The following is a 17,462-nucleotide window of genomic DNA, read 5'->3' as shown; positions in this document are numbered from 1 at the left end:
TTTAGATGTACAACAATATCAGGAACTAATAACTTATGAATCCAGAGACATTTTACTGAATTAGTGGGCTTAAAAAAGGTTTTGATCATACTTTGAAAGTTTTGCATTTTACAAAAAATTAAATCACTTTTTATAAGACAATAGAGAGAAAATGACATTTTTCTCCTGTTTATTGAATCCAAATTGTTTTGACAATTTACCAGATCAAGTAAGTCTTGAATCAGACAAGTGATAGTCGTAAGGTCAGACCGGATTTTGTAGAGAATGAGTTAGTCAACTTACAGGGGTACTTTTCCACACTGTTTAAAATGTGGCCAATAGGAAGCTTTAATACCAACAACATACTTTCAGTTTACTTCAGAAACACTCATAACTTGTTACATAATGTTGATTAATCTTAATACTCCCAAACTATTATGACTGTGAGCAGGGTATTACACAGATGTATGGAAGGTTGGGTTGGGTGGGTGCAGAGGCACCATGCTCTCCTTTTTCCAAGGTGAAATGGCTCTGATACACTGATCAACTGTGAAAAAGTACAAAGGTCATCTGTCTGACTACATAAAACCTCAGTTTTATTCCACAGTAAGACCCACTCAAAGCTTCCACAGCAATCAATGTATCTATATATACTTATGCATATATATTATGTTTCAAAATTCAAAATTGTTGTAAAATAAATATTGAAGGATAAGAACTGATTAGCTCTCCAGGTTTTTTTTTTCTAAATAGAACAATACATTGTGGTAATCTGAGACCAATGAAAATACACTATAAATGATTCTGAAGTAAAATGAAACTGGTAGTATTCAATTTCACAATTAAATGTCAGATCTACATCATTGTATTCTGTCCCAGATATACTTTACACCATGAATTAGTTTATCCTCATGAAATAACCGTCATAAGTGAACATGCTGTTTTTTGTACTGTGTAATGTATCTTGGCATGATGATATAACTCCAATTTTATTTATTTATTTTTTTTCACCCATTTTAATATCTTATGAGACTTTATTTCAAAGTAGAACTGATCATTTCATGATGGCTTTAAAAGCACATTGTATTATTTACAGTTATAGACCTGGAAATTGGTCCTTACATATATGTGTAAAAAAAACAAATACCCAACCTTTGATACTAATGTAAATTTTAGATACACAGAAAAAAATATTTGTATTGAAGTGATTACTTTTCACATTTTTTTTTGCCTTATTTGCAAAAACAAATGTAAATTAAACAATCAATGAATATTTAAACAAGCTTTAAAATTACTTTGAATGCATTATTCTACCACTTGGTCAGCACCATAAACTAGTACTTGAATGATTAAGAAGTGTTTGGCTTCGGAAAGTCTGTCACAGCATGATTTATGGAGAGATTTCCAGTTAGAGATTGTCCGTACTTTGTCTTCCTTTTAAATTCAAAAGGACATTAACGATCTGCAAACCATCTTCTTAACAAAGAGCAAGGAAGGCTAGTTCTTCATGAGAAATTATTATACACAATCTTGAAGTTATAACTTTATTTTAATTCAGTCAAGGTAAAAAAATGGTGGTGTGTTAGGTCAAGGTTTTATCACAATCTACAATTCTTCCCAGTAGAGAAGATGAAATAATCTTGTAAAAATCATTTGCACATGTCCACACAAATTACTGTGAATGACACGTGTCACAAGTATCCAGCATACCATACCTACAGATTACTGTGAATGACACGTGTCAAAAGTATCCAGCATACCATACCTACAGATTACTGTGAATGACACGTGTCACAAGTATCCAGCATACCATACCTACAGATTACTGTGAATGACACGTGTCACAAGTATCCAGCATACCATACCTACAGATTACTGTGAATGACACGTGTCAAAAGTATCCAGCATACCATACCTACAGATTACTGTGAATGACACGTGTCACAAGTATCCAGCATACCATACCTACAGATTACTGTGAATGACACATGTCACAAGTATCCAGCATACCATACCTACAGATTACTGTGAATGACACGTGTCACAAGTATCCAGCATACCATACCTACAGATTACTGTGAATGACACGTGTCAAAAGTATCCAGCATACCATACCTACAGATTACTGTGAATGACACGTGTCACAAGTATCCAGCATACCATACCTACAGATTACTGTGAATGACACGTGTCACAAGTATCCAACATACCATACCTACAGATTACTGTGAATGACACGTGTCAAAAGTATCCAGCATACCATACCTACAGATTACTGTGAATGACACGTGTCACAAGTATCCAGCATACCATACCTACAGATTACTGTGAATGACACATGTCACAAGTATCCAGCATACCATACCTACAGATTACTGTGAATGACACGTGTCACAAGTATCCAGCATACCATACCTACAGATTACTGTGAATGACACATGTCACAAGTATCCAGCATACCATACCTACAGATTACTGTGAATGACACGTGTCACAAGTATCCAGCATACCATACCTACAGATTACTGTGAATGACACGTGTAACAAGTATCCATTCCTTTCATGAAATATATTTCTATATGAATACATCATATTGGACCCATATTCTTGACCATCCCACCCTATAGTGCTTGACAAGACTGAGTTTAGACAGAAGATCTTGTCCTATACATGCTTGAGAGGGCAAATATGGACAAACAATCTTGACTATTCTACTTAACAAGCACTGAACAAGACAGGTATCCTACAGTACATACCTTGTAGTGTTTGACTGGGCTACTGTGAGCTGATGAGGGATTCGACTGCACTCGATCCTTCTTTAGTTGGTCTTGTAGAACCTGTGGTCAACAAAACACACATAAAGAACAGGGTCTTTAAGTTTCAGAAGGTTATAGTTATGACAAACAACTCTGTTGTAAATAAGTTACAATACATTTTAATAGTATACATCAGAATATCAATATATCATACTTTGAATTTAGGCCAACTGAACAATATCTGTAATTAATGTATCACCATGTTTGTATTGTATTTACCTGGTAACAGGAGACTTGCATCACATAAAAAGATCAAATATAACTTTTGCAGTTTTAAAAAAAAAGAAATAAATTAAAAAACGGACAAATGTTTTTTTGATTGTCCAATCTCCCACTTAAAGCAAAGATTTTGTTAGCCTCTTGCTAGGTTGATAAGGTAAGAGTTTTAAGTTCTATTTCTCTTACTTCTCCTAACAGTGAAATAAACTGAAATTTTGTGTGGCATTTTACATTATGATTCCACCAACCTCCATCACCACATCTTTCATCAATAAATCCAACCTTCACCCCACTATTATCTTTCCTTTGAAGAACAACGCTCTCTGACTATCAATAATTCAGAGTGGAAACTGGCATCACAATAACATAGGATGCTCATTTCTTATTCAACATTGCTGTTCTAGTTTGCTCTCTTACCAAAATAAATTAGCAGTACTATAAAAGAATTGTTCTTTCTCATATTTTATGGACAACACATTATTTAGTAAATTTGCTCATATTAATGTTTGAAATAATATTCAGTTCAGTTTTTAAATACCTATATCATAACTCAAGTATGGAATAATATTCAGTTGTTTTATTTTAAATATCTATATCATAACAAACAAAAAGGCACAAAATCTATCAAACTTAAATACTCAACAACAAGAGGCCCATGGGCCTTAACTGTCACCTGAGTTACGATGGTTCTTGTAACATGTCATAGAAATTATTTTTAAAAAAGCAACATAACTTTAACGATATTGTACACATAATGCAAATGTGAATTGTGTAACATTAACTGCTGTCCCGAGCTAAGGCTTCTAACCAAGTTTGAATTAAAAGAAATTTCACTGAAGATTTGAATTTTCCTATGTAGAATTTTCCATTCAGTAACAGAACATTTGAAATTTTAGTCAATTTGACGCCCATTTGGCCTCGCCAATCAGCCCCTGGGGGGCAAGCCAAGGTCAATATTTGCATCTCATTAAACTATTATCTTAAACTAATAAATATATTCAGGTTTGAACTATTTCCAATAGAATATATACAAATAATATTATAAAATGTGATTTTTTTCTATATAAACTATAGTAAACTTTACCCCCTCCCAAGCGGTAAATGTGAGAATCTGGGGTCATGGAATTTACAATCTTGGTAAAGCATCTGAAGCCTTTTCATCCATGAAGAGTACTTGATTCTAACATACCTGGCATTTGAGAAAAAGATTTTTAAAGTTTCAATCAATTTGAGGCTCTGCCCCTCAGGCTCCTTGGGGTTGGGGACCATATGATTTACAATTTTGGTGCTTTTAAGCCATGAGAGATCTTTGTAAAATTTCATTGAAATTGGTTCAGGGGTTTTCCAGAAGTCGAAAATGTTAAAAGTTTACAATGCATGACGCTGGACAAAAGGGGGTCGCAATAGGTCACCCTGAAATGTTAGGTGACCTAAAAATTGATGTAAACCACAAGTTCAATACTAAGTGGAAACAATGAATGGTTATCATCACCCTGTTACTGTCCTCCTGGTGTGTTTTGGGAACCTGATATATACAGAATATCATCAAACTACAATTCTACTGTAAACAATGCCTTTGTTAAAACAACAAATTCAATAAAGAAATGCCTACCTCTACAGCATCCTCACTCTGTTGCAAAGCATTCTGTGCCTTACTGAGCAGCTCTTTGAAACCCTCTAATTCTCCCTCCTTACGACCAAGTGACCGCATCAGGTTCTGTGAGTAGAGAACATAGTCGTCCTCTAGTCCTAGTAAGGTACGCTCTTCCTCCCACATAATCTCGTCCCAAATCCCCTCCATCTTAGGTTTTATATATCATTGATATTGACAAACTTGTTCCATTTTGCTCACACAAAGTAATGTCCAAATCCATTTTTTACTAAGTGATGTTCACAATATTAATCTACATTTTTAAAGTAAAAAAAGGGGGGAAACAAAATTCTGTCTCCAAAAAGCAAAAATTTGTTCTTCATCTGCAACACTTTCCCATGTTGATCTATCGCATTGTAAAACTTCATTCAGCTGATCCTTAAATTCCACATCTCTTGCAAAACACCTTTGCACTATTTTACCAGTGCATTAAGCATGATGCTGAAAACTTCTCTTCCAAGACAGGTGTGCACTAGATATTTTTTTCTCTGCATCCAAAATCAACAGAACTGAATTATTCCAATCTGGTAAATTCTGACATAAACCGATAGAGGAATGTCCAATGCGATCCAAAATTCAAGTAGTTTTTCAAAGGTATATATCAGTACTAAGGTAAGGCCTACAGTAGTTGTGCCTCTGACAACCTGCAAGGTCTAATTAAATGTATTGGCCTGTTATGTGCATTACTGGCCAGCTATGTGTGGGGAGCTACCTGATGAATAATTTATCACTAATTGTTGATCAATCATTCTTAGGATTACAGATTTACCTGTATAGGAGATGTAATTATCTATATGTACCTTTGCTGTCCTGGGGCCAAACGGGAATAACTATAGTTTAATTACCATCATACTGATCAGGGTTATATTCATACCTTTACTCTTTATGTAATAGAAAAAGACTGATTTATTTCTTTTAATATAAAACTGCTGAAGTCACTCTGAAAAATTAGCACTTAACAAACTTCAATAGTTTAGAATTTCTACTGATTCACGTATATATATATGGATACAGGTGTAAAATTTTTTTATGTTTCCCCTTGACATGGCCTCAAAAAATTACACAATGTCCCTAATCGGGACGGTGAGGATAAGTTATTTGTTGTACAAGTGTTTGATATAGATAAGAATTTAATACTCATTAACCTGTAATTCACTCAATCTTGATTGGTGGATTAAGAAACAGAATAGAGACCAAAAGGCAGTAATCCACCTGGATTAGTGGGGATTAAGGTGAATCCTTTCCATCAAAATAAATGTAAAGGTATTTACGTTTCGACTAAAAATTAGAATTTTCTGGACACCGCAGGTGGACAAATTATCTAAATTCAATTTTGTTTTCATTCAAAATAAGATTAAATTGAAGAGAAATTTTGGACAAGGTGCAATGTTTTTACTAATTATTTATTAAAATTTCAAGATTGTTTTTCTTCCTTCCAAAGATAAATTTCATGTTTCATGCCAATAACAATTATTAATCTTTCCCAGACAAATCCCCAGTAAAGTTGTCTGTCCCACTACACAGTTAATGGTAATGATCTACAGTCCTGTGAGGTAGAACTCCAGTGAGCTCTATGATATTGACGATGGATTAATCTAGAAATTGGGGGATATTACCCATTGTAGAAGAAAGGGAATTTGGGGGTTATTTTGAGAAATGAAAGCATTTCGGACAGCCATTATGGTCACAATTCAAAAGAGGGATGGGGTAAAACTTAATGACTTACATGAAAGTTATATGAACAAGATAAGATAATGTTAAGGTTAGATTGATATTTTTTTTAGAGAGCAGGATTTGAAAACGTGTTAAGAAAAAAAAACCTAATTACCTCTGATTAGGAGAAAGTTGTCTCTATTTTCAGTTTCAGTACCTTTTTCTTTATGGGGACTTTGTTTATACTCAGGGGGAAAACATAACACTCGGGAAATGTCATCCTTTTCCGAAAGTAAAATTTGTCTTTGTTAATAGCTGTTGACAGTCACATACCTTCCATCGCATTAGTTTAGAATTTTGAGTGTATTGAAGACATTAACAGATTTTATAAATGTTAACAGAATGTGACAAGGACACAGTTTCTATAAGAAAAAATTAACAAATTGGAAAAAACAGATATTAGTGAAGAAACAAATCCTATAAAGAAAACAACATATTGAAATAACATTTCAATGTCAAACATTTTAAAAATCATATATGCATTCCTTATTAATTTCGATATCATTGTACAAAAAAAACAAAAACAAATCCATGCAATCCAAAGTTAAAAAAAGCAGAGCAGTACCCTCACAAAAAACTATTCCTTAATGTTACATCATGGAGACAGAAATTACCTGGGGACTATAACAGATTTATATTTTTGGCCTACATAAGAGGCTTTCTCAAGCATTATTGACCCAGCATTGTTGATATAGGAACACCTACGCCACTTCATTAAGCCATAGATGCAAGATAAGATGCTTCTGTTTGTTAGTAAATTGAAAGCAACTCACTCCACTGGCCTATGTTTAAAAACATGCATAAAGGTGTAAAGTGCAGTAAAAAAAAAGACAACTATGTTTTTATAGCAACATTTTTCTACCTCCATAATTTTGGGTTTTTTTTATCTTATTATTACATCTATATCAGGGATGTTCTAGACAAGTTACACTTTTGAATGTCCCCTATTTTTTAAGAACCCATCCTATTCATGAAAAGTGTTGTCAGCATCAAATCTTGTGGTCAGTTCAGCCAGGTACAATTTATAGAAATACCCCTAGTCCATTCAGTATTTGACCATCTATGCTGAGCACATTTATCACTAAAACATTATGAAAATGAAACTAAAGCATATTGAGTCCTATCTGAGCAGTAGCAAAAAAGTTTCATTTATCTAAATGATATATTTACAGCAAATAAAAAATGAAGTTCATGAACATCAGAACTGAATCTAAAAAATTACCATATCTGTTTACAGTGCATTGGTAAGGTGTTAACATGTGGTGATGCAATCAGGGACCACATGTATATCAATCAAGCTAAATCTATATAGAATTTCTATAAATCAAATGTTTGAAATTGGTTTTGGTATCTGACTGAGGCATACACTTAGTCCATTAAATAGATACATGTGTCAAATTTCTATAATCTTATAAAATATATGCTGACTCCAAATTAGCTTTTAAGATGATGTTGCCATGATGAATAAAGCATGTTTAGCAAGAAAGAACCTCTGATTTTATCTTTTTGTTATCATTATAGGAGGAATTTCACAAAAACATAAATCACCATAGTGTTTGTTTAGGTGAAGTGATTTTCATCTTATCTACTGGTGTGCTATACTTAGTCATTAAGATATTCCTCCACCAGTTATGAAGAAAGGTGCCTCACACACCAGATTACCTCAAGTTCATTTTCTTGTTCTGTCAGGCGAACCTTTGCACTGGCCTCTCTCTGCTCCAACATGTTGATCTCTTCATGTTGGCGATCTAACTCCTAATACATCCATGCAGAACAACACATGTTAGACAAAGTTTTTGTAAATTACGTGGAACACATTCAAAGCAAATTCTGTTCAAATGAATTTTGAAATAAGCGTTTTTTCATGTACATATATGTATTTTGTATTTCATTTTCACTTATGATTAAAATTTTGTCAAAGTATCCCTTCTTATCAAATTATTGGATGGAGGATTGGAGGTTGGAAGGGAAGAGAGGGAAGACTTATTTCAAATTAATGGGATAAAAAATGAAACTTAAAAACTTTATCTCTTTAATTGTCAAAAGTCAAAAGCATGAATTCAAAATCAAAATTTGATTTGCATGTTCCACCACAACAAAAAAGAAAACATAAAAAACAATATAACAAACAAAATATTGAACACAAACAATCAATTTACACAAACATCGTATCTCTATTTCATAGTAGCATATCAGCATATAACCTTAAGGAGTGGTAACCAAGTTCAATTGTCAATGACTATACCACCAACCTTCAGATAAGGCATGCAAATATAGCAAATATACTACTAAACAAGTTCAGTTTTTTGTTGGTTCTTGTGAAAAAGTGATTAAAACAGTTAAGAATTAGTGATAATAATCTTTCACAGGCAAATCCAAGATGGTTGCCAGTCAGCCATTTTGTTTTTCTGAGCAGTACCAAAATTAAAAGGGCACAAGGACCAAGGCAAAGTTAAAGATTATTACTGTTAAAAACCAGCATAGCCATCTGTTTGTTTTTTCAAAGTTAACATCACAACCTGGGACCTATGTGAACATACATAAGAAATTTGAAAATGATCCATAAAGCACTTTTCCAAAAATAGCAAAGACAAACACCCACAATAACTGTTAAATTCCAAGATAGCTACCTGTCTGGCATATCATTTTTCAGATCAGTCCCAACTAGGGACCAAGACAAACCGACATAAACAATTGAAGAACGGTTCATCCTCCAAGTACTTTTATAGAAATATAGAATTGCTAACGGACAAATGAACAGATCATAGAGTGATTTGAATAGTTGACTATCTGATGATCCGATGGTGGGCTTAAAACTGGAACCAGAAAAAGTCTGTGAATATAAACGTCATCATTTGATGAATGTGACCTTAAACACTAACTTTGACTACTGAGGTATCGGATGGACAGACTTGAGTAAAATAAAATAATTTGGGTACAAGCCAAGCCATTTAGTCACCTTTCCGTATTGGTTGCACAACATGCTTTAGAATTAAAGTATTGGCAATTTTTCACAACAGGCTACAAGGTAGGTCATGGTCAAGGTGAAGTCAGTCAACATTGTAAAGCCACAACTTGGTACTTGTCTGACAGTTTAAAAAATGAATCGCGAAAGTCCTAAATGAATGGAATGTTAGAGCTTAACTACATATACAGATTTTACCACAATATAACCCCTGCCCCCTCCCCACTTCTGTAAATCTTACTGAAATAGGTGTGTGTGTGTGCAGAATAATCCCCCATCCCTCCCCAGCAATTACATCCATCTTTCCTTATCAAATAAGGTAAAAAGCTGTTGTGACAATGTCATTGTCCATGAAAGTGTAATTTTTTTAAGTGTCTTTATGGCTGGTCAGCTCATATAAACTGGAGTGGATAAAAGGAACTGTCCCCTATCTAGTTCAGTTTGGTCACCTACTAGCACTGGTTGTACCACTAATTAAATACCAGTGACCGGTCAGTCATACTGAGTATTGTGTATCATTACTTCAGTCTAAATGAGTAAGACTTAGTTTTAGATGCATGAGCTGTACAGGGACAAACATTATGCTCAAGGGCAGTTGTGCCAAGGTTGACATGGATCCATTTTAAACAGCCAGCATGACACCTATTAAACATACTGTTGGTTCTTAACCTTAAGTTAATTTTTAAAACTAAGAAAACCTCCATTAGTTGTAATATGAGTAAATTGGTAACTTGAAGGAATGTTATGTTGCCTGTTAACATATGAAGTTCAAAGGTCAAGTATTAACCAACTTTTTTGCATTGTTTTATCAGGGCCATAGCATCCACTTTTTTTTTTTTTTTTTTTGAAACTGTGGATAAAACCAGACAGACCTAAACAGTATGGTAATCTTAAAATCAATCCAAAATCACTTTCTAACAAGTCAAACCTCCCATTCATAGTTTCCCATCTCATTTTGGCAGTAACCAGTAACAAAGGGCCATAGATCTGTATATAGTAAAATACGTGACACTAAATCGCAAAAGTACCTCAAATTAAAATGGAAATTAGAGATAACAGAGTATATAAGGTATAGGTTAAACACAATGAACAAGGGGCAATACTCTTCACACTGGATTCAAGTAATGAACATGTTTTCTTCAAGAAACAAATGAATGGTTTTAATAAAGGACAAACTGTAAATATTGACTCAAAAGTAGTTAGCAGGCTTATTTAAAAACATCCCCTGTACATAATCTAGTGTCTGCTATCTTGGTTAATTGGATAATTTGATAAAAAGTTGATCATTCAAGTTTTATAATTACAGAAAACAAGAGGCCTAATGGGTCTGTATTGCTCACCTGGTATTCAATGTTCATTAAAATAGAATCAATGTTTATCACTAATACATTAACAAGCACACCAATGGCATTCAAAGTGGGCACATCCAATCAATTTTAACCAGTTTCCACAACAAACAGCTTCTAATACTCAACACTAAATAGTTACAGTTTTGTCCTGGATTCAGGGTAAATGTTAATTTTTTTCACCTCAAAATTTATAGGGCTGTGACCTAGACACACTTTTCCACTAAATATGTCCAGCTTCACACTAGGAACCTATCAGCCAAAAACCATGCTTATGTGCCTTATGTTTAGTCAGAAAAGTTGTGTCAAGGTTTTAACAAATTTGAAACCTGTGACCTTGAATAAGGGTCAAGGTCCTTCATTTATTTTCGCAACCTTTGCCAGGCTTCTTCCTAGGTATCTGTCAGACAAATACCATGCTTTGATTTCAACCCCATATAATTTCCATTTCCTATCCAGTCATGGTGTCACAAAAGTAAAACTCATTTTGAACACACATATGGTAGTATAGTCTGTTTCATAACAAGTACAGTAAGAACAATTGTAACCCTGGTAAATAATGTCTGCTACATACTGCTCTAATAGGAAGCTAACAATTGTTTCATTCATAAAATATTAAATGGTCAATATCTCGCACATGCTTAAATGATGCTTCTGTTGACATACCAACTTCAGTTGCCACAACACATGCGAAAATATATTAGTGTGATCAAATTTCTGAGCACAGGTGACTATTTTCAAGATTTAATAAAAAGCGTACAGAAATGATAATTATTGCAGTTACTGAAATTTATCACTTTCTAATTATTATCAAAAAGGGCTAAAACATTACTAATTATAATATCAGTAACAAATATAATCTATGTTGGATTCACACAATTTATTGTAGAAAGCAAAGCATTCCCTAAATCATCAATATAACAGCATTATATACATTCAAAGCTATCCAGGGTTCCACCCCAAAATAAGCAGGCTTTACCCCAGTATTCAGGCTTTCTTCAGTAGGGCCCCTTACACATTTCTATCCAAGCCAACAAGAGAGATCAATGAAATTCGAAACAACTTTTGTCAAGTTTATACTCTAACCACATTTAAAACTATATAAGCATGGATCTATACATTCAACAACAATATAATAATACATGCTGGTCCACTATACTTGTAGCATATCAACTCTTACCTTCTGTCGCTGTACTGCTGCATCCTGAAACTCTTCTTGCATTTTCTTCATCTCCTCATCTCGTGCCCTCAATTTCTCCACAAGACCTTCCATCTAAACAAATGTGTGTAAAACCACATATCAAAGTTGGTTAAAAAAGAAATCAGAAAAAAAACAGAATAGATACAGGATGGGCCTATTTCAATAATTATTTACCTTCATCCATCATGCAGACACAGGGAAATAAATATACCCAGGGCTTTATTCATTGGTTTAGAATGAGGGTGTTTTTCAGGAAATTTCCAGAGGTAAATTGTAAATTATAGGAATTTGGCCTAAATATGAATGAATTTCAATAAGGAAGGGTGCCTCACCAATGGAACAAAAAGCCCCCCCACTCCCCTCCTACCTCTATAAAAGCCCTGGTATCTAAAATACCCTTGTTTAACTAAGCAGACATAACGAACAACAAAAGTGACTTTGTCACGCTAAATGGGGTAGAATTTCTTCTTTGTTTCATTACTAAGATAATCAACCAGATATGTTCTATACCTTCACTTGTGTGAAACCATATGTAAGTAGAAACAAAGTCATCTTCTATCAAACATCGACATTTCCTTCTATAAAATATGTATATAACCAGAAAACATCTATAATATACAAATACCAATGTGCCCATACAAACCAGCATCTAACCAGGTGTAGAATTTGATGTTATGACATTATGGGGTTAATATGAATCAATTTGTCTTGAGTTTCTCACAATATGACAAAGATTCAAAACTGATCATGGCCTAATTTGATATAACATAACACAATGAGACTAACAGGCATGGAATACACTTGACACCCCAATGAAATGTTGAGGGCAATAAGCAGTTTCACTACTTCACCTTTAGAAACTCTAACTGTGAAGGCCTATGTTCATCATCAGGTAGACTTACCTCTTTGGCTTTTGCAGTGATAACAGTGTGAAGACCTTTGATAGTTTTGTCCCGTATATCACCTTTAGTCTTCTCTTTCAGTAACTGATCTTCCGTATCTTGTAAAGCATTCTCTGTATCCTACACATGTAGAAAAGTAGTTGTGTTCAAATAAGTCAACATTGTCAATAATTTCTACATTTCTCCTCTGTGACCTTAAAAAATTGTCAAGGTCAAAACAAATACAGTTAACATGCCTATTTTTGTACAATCAAATTTCATCACAAACACAGAAAACTGTAAAGTATTATTTATATGTGTGGACATGAGTGAGTGCAGGTGTGAGCTTCAGATCAAGAAATACAGATTTCTCAATTTCTAACAGTTCAGTAGAAGTTGTACATTGTTATTACACCGTAACAGTTCAGTAGAAGTTGTACATTGTTATTACACCGTAACAGTTCAGTAGAAGTTGTCTATTGTTATTACACCGTAACAGTTCAGTAGAAGTTGTACATTGTTATTACACCGTAACAGTTCAGTAGAAGTTGTCTATTGTTATGACACCGTAACAGTTCAGTAGAAGTTGTCTATTGTTATGACACCGTAACAGTTCAGTAGAAGTTTTATGGTTCTGTAGAAACCATATATATATTTAGACTATAGACTGATGGATCTGTAGAAGTTAGATATTGTGATTCTAATCTCCTGGCTTTGCTGAAGATACACAACTGGATGTCAAGTGGATGGAATTTCTATGATTGCTTAAGATCATGACATCTGTTTAAAGAGAATATTAATCTGTCTGTTGAACCTAGCTAACAGCTGTTGCTTACCTATAAGTATCATAGCAAACCCCTGTGAGTGATGTTTCAGTATAGGACATTGAACCATTTGACTTGAACAATGAAACTGACATTTTGTTGTAGGAGCAATAACATCTACTATGAAAATAATTCCAAAAACAATCAACAAAGAGACTATAGATCAGTATCACTGTACATACCTTTCGGCTTGCTTCAACAGATTTCAGAAGATCTTCTAGCTTCTGAAATCAGAAATACCTGAGTATGTGACTGAAGAATGGAATACATTATTTTAATAAATATCACTATTTTTGTATGTGTTAATGAGACAATCCTAAAACTGTACAATAGGTAGGTTTTTATGGTCATGATTTGTCTTCCCATAAACATATGTACAGTCTGAGGTTGGTCTCACACTTGGTACTCTGTTTACTTTAGGTGTATCTAGTGTACTTGTATCAGAATACACACCCCAATCATTTCATCCTTGTCCTTCACTTTTAATTCATCGTCCTTAATCCTTTCCTCCATTTTCCTAATTGCTTCATTTTGGTCATCGACAGCATCCTGAATGCAAAGATAAAGTTATTGTTAACTCTAATTCTATGAAACAGCATTCAACTATAATATTTGAACTTATCTGAAATATGTTTGAAAATCTGTTTAGCATTAATCAAGAGAAGATGTGATCTTTGTATGTTAAAAAGCATTCAAACACATGCAGTTACATTGAAAAACATTTATTTCAATTTCCTTATTTCATATCATGACAATGTTTTCATCATGTGTTAAATTTTTTTCAAAACATTCTCTTCTTAAAAAACAAAACCAAAACAAAACAGTAATTTTCAGACAGTATAAGGATTTTTAAAACCTTTAAAGGTGTAAGATAAACAGTACATGCCATAGACAAAGGGAGACAATTTACTATAATGTGTTACAATAATTACCAGGATGGGTATATATCAGAATCATATTGTGATTTTATCATTCAAATTGCATTATGTCTACTACAAGTTCAACAATGGAAGCATAATCTGTATGCTGTCATACATTTTATATCAATGGGAGACATGCAATCAGGAGTCATCAAACAGGGATTGTTTTTTATCTATTGAAGGAAATAGTTGATTGATTTTTGATTCATTCAAATTAATCTTGTATAACCCGATTAGAATGCATATTATTTCCTTTTCAAACAATTTTCGTTGTTTTAAAGTGTTTTGATTGTAGGCTTTTACATCCATTCTGAATAATGTTCACACTAGATTCATACACGTCTGTGCTTGGCGCTAGTTCTTACATGAACTGATAGGTACATTATACAGCTATATTTCTCTGAGATTTTGAAGCATCTATCGGTCATTCACCATCAAATTATTCATAGAGAAATCATTATCGTGTATGTTTATATTCCTTAGAAAATGTACAAGTGATTCTTCACCGCTGTACAATCATCTGAAACAATGTCATCTTTGTTTTGATTTCTAACATAATGCATCAATCCACTTTTTGATCTATGAACCAGAATTTTATCAACACCCTATGAAACTTTTTTCTTAATATTGAAACATTTGTATATCTCTTCCAAAAACAGCTCTGATGATAGGATAGTGTTGTTTTGTAAGAACCTGAGGTAGGTAATTTCCTATAAGATCATGCAATATGAAAAGGTAAGAATTACTATCATACCAAGAATGACCTATCTAAATACCATTTTAGTTGATCTATTATGTACCTGTAAAAAATCTGATTGGCTAATTATGAAATTTAGCAATGAAATTTCACAAGTTGCAAAACAGTAAAACTTTTTAGATTTTTTATCACCTGTAAAAGTTTGTGGAAGAAAAAGTGAAGTTTCCATTAAAACAAGTATAAATATATCATGTGTTAACAGTGAGTATATAGTTGTAGTTAATGTGACTAGTCAGTAAGACTGACCACTGATATGCTGACCAGTAAGTGGTCTAAAACAAACCTGAAGATGACTGTTGAGGAGGAAAGACTGACTGTCCAGTAGGGTAGTGTCCTTCACAAAGCACGACAGTTGCTACATGCAAGAACATATACAGTGTACATCCAACTTAACTAACAACAAAAACATCATACAATCAAATGTAACATCAATCATCATAAACATCTGGAATAATGTCTGAAAGTCCCACCAACATTCAAGGGAACAGTGTCGACATTCTAGGGAGAAAATTTGGAAAATGCAACAAAGAGTAATTCCTTCACACAAGCAATTTAATGTCAATTTAATGAATAAGCTTAATAAAGTTTCAATATATCCATAACAGAAATGAAATTGGTTTTCAATTTATTTTCTTCCATTCATATCAGAATGAGTAAGGTATATTCATAATGATGACAATAACCAAATTAAACACATTCTGTACAGCTAAGCTGTGAAGTCTATCACTCTGATGTCATACACATGCTACAAACAAAACTGATCAAATGGAAACAAAACATAATGAAGGGAAATAACTCTTGTTGTCTTCAACATGCCACATGCTAACAAACATAGAGTAACAAATATATAGGATATTTCTAAAACTTGGGTTTTTTTTGGGTGACATTCTATCGAAAAGAGATTCATTCCCACCTTTACATAAACATTATTGTTGAATGATGCTAGTACAATATGATATGTTCGCCTGCAAATCTCTGTCATTTGTAATGGCTCTCAGTACCATAACAAGACAATGTTTACGTTTACATTTCCTACCTATGTTGCTGTCTTATACAAGATATAAATTGGTTCTTACCAATATAAATTATTCCTTCTTGACAGTGTGCTGGTAACATTTCAAATGGAACAACTATTTTGATAGCAAACTGTCAGCATTTCTATGTCCACACTACTGACATCATAAGGGTCATATCATTTTTAGTACACTGAATCACATTTATTGGCTACTTTATATAGTGGCATGGCCATATATGCAAATATAAAAATATCCTGTTATTTACATGGAAACATATGGCCACTGTATGATGCATATTCTACAACTGCAGACCCAAACTTAAATCTCTAAATCTGTATCTTTAGTGTAAATTTCAATCTTTTTGTTTGACAGCCATCTCTGTCTTCCTTTTAATATTATTTTTCGCAACTTTTTTTCAATTTCTAATTTCAAGGTCCTGTCTAGCTCTAGATTTCCTCAAACTTCACTGTTTCACTCCTCCAGATCCCAACCCCTCCTAACAAGCTCTAGATTCCTTCCTCACCTCTTGATACTAACCCCTCCAGTTGAGATCTTGAATACTTAAGACATCTGTGTTTTTCAACTTCAGATCCCATCGACTACTGCCCAGACCTTAATTCCCTCAAACCTTTCTGTCCTTCTCACCTTTAGATCTTGACCCCACCTGCTCATATCTATATTTCCTCAAACCTCTCTGTTATCATTTTCTACTCTTCCTGCCAAAATCTATATTTCCGAAAAGCTGTTTCTCACCTCCAGATCCCGACCCCTCCTGCCAAGCTCCTTCTCCAACTTTTCCAGCTCATCTTCAGCATGTTCCTTCTGTTGTTGGAGTAAATCTATGTCTTCCTGGTTCTTCAGATTTGTGCCTGTCAGATGCTGTATCTCTCTGGAAAATTCCAAATTTTATTTTCAGTACTTTTGTGGAAAACAAATATACTACATGAAACTTGTACCAATAGAAATATCATCAGTCATTGGAAAGTGTAATTATAAACCATGCTACAAATGCAAATCAATTATATTAAGTATCTATAAGTAACTCCAATCTCCCAGAAAATTCTTTTCAAACAATGAAGTAAAGGAGTCTTGTTTTGAATGAATTGTCACCCTGACCTTTATCCTAATGGCCTTGACAGTATCCATATCTATATCCTTAGAAGACAAATACTTG

At 33.7% G+C, this 17,462-nt stretch overlaps 1 protein-coding gene across 1 annotated transcript in view; it reads right to left on the bottom strand.

Annotated features, from left to right (window-relative positions):
* The window catches only part of LOC132551761 (myomegalin-like), a 54,066-nt gene extending 36,963 nt beyond the window's left edge, over positions 1-17,103 (bottom strand). Inside the window, 10 exon segments of the mRNA XM_060215894.1 lie at positions 2,736-2,816; positions 4,627-4,731; positions 8,041-8,133; positions 11,870-11,962; positions 12,793-12,912; positions 13,778-13,819; positions 14,049-14,144; positions 15,556-15,627; positions 17,042-17,061; positions 17,064-17,103. Of these exon segments, the coding sequence (XP_060071877.1) occupies positions 2,736-2,816; positions 4,627-4,731; positions 8,041-8,133; positions 11,870-11,962; positions 12,793-12,912; positions 13,778-13,819; positions 14,049-14,144; positions 15,556-15,627; positions 17,042-17,061; positions 17,064-17,103 (762 nt within the window).
* Between the last annotated feature and the right edge of the window lie 359 nt (positions 17,104-17,462).

This window comes from Ylistrum balloti, unplaced genomic scaffold (genome assembly GCF_031769215.1).
Source record: "Ylistrum balloti isolate Yb309-2 unplaced genomic scaffold, AGI_CSIRO_Ybal_v1 Utg370214, whole genome shotgun sequence".
Taxonomy (NCBI): domain Eukaryota; kingdom Metazoa; phylum Mollusca; class Bivalvia; order Pectinida; family Pectinidae; genus Ylistrum; species Ylistrum balloti.
Note: the sequence above shows the minus strand (reverse complement) of the source record. Positions and strands in the feature narration are given on the sequence as shown.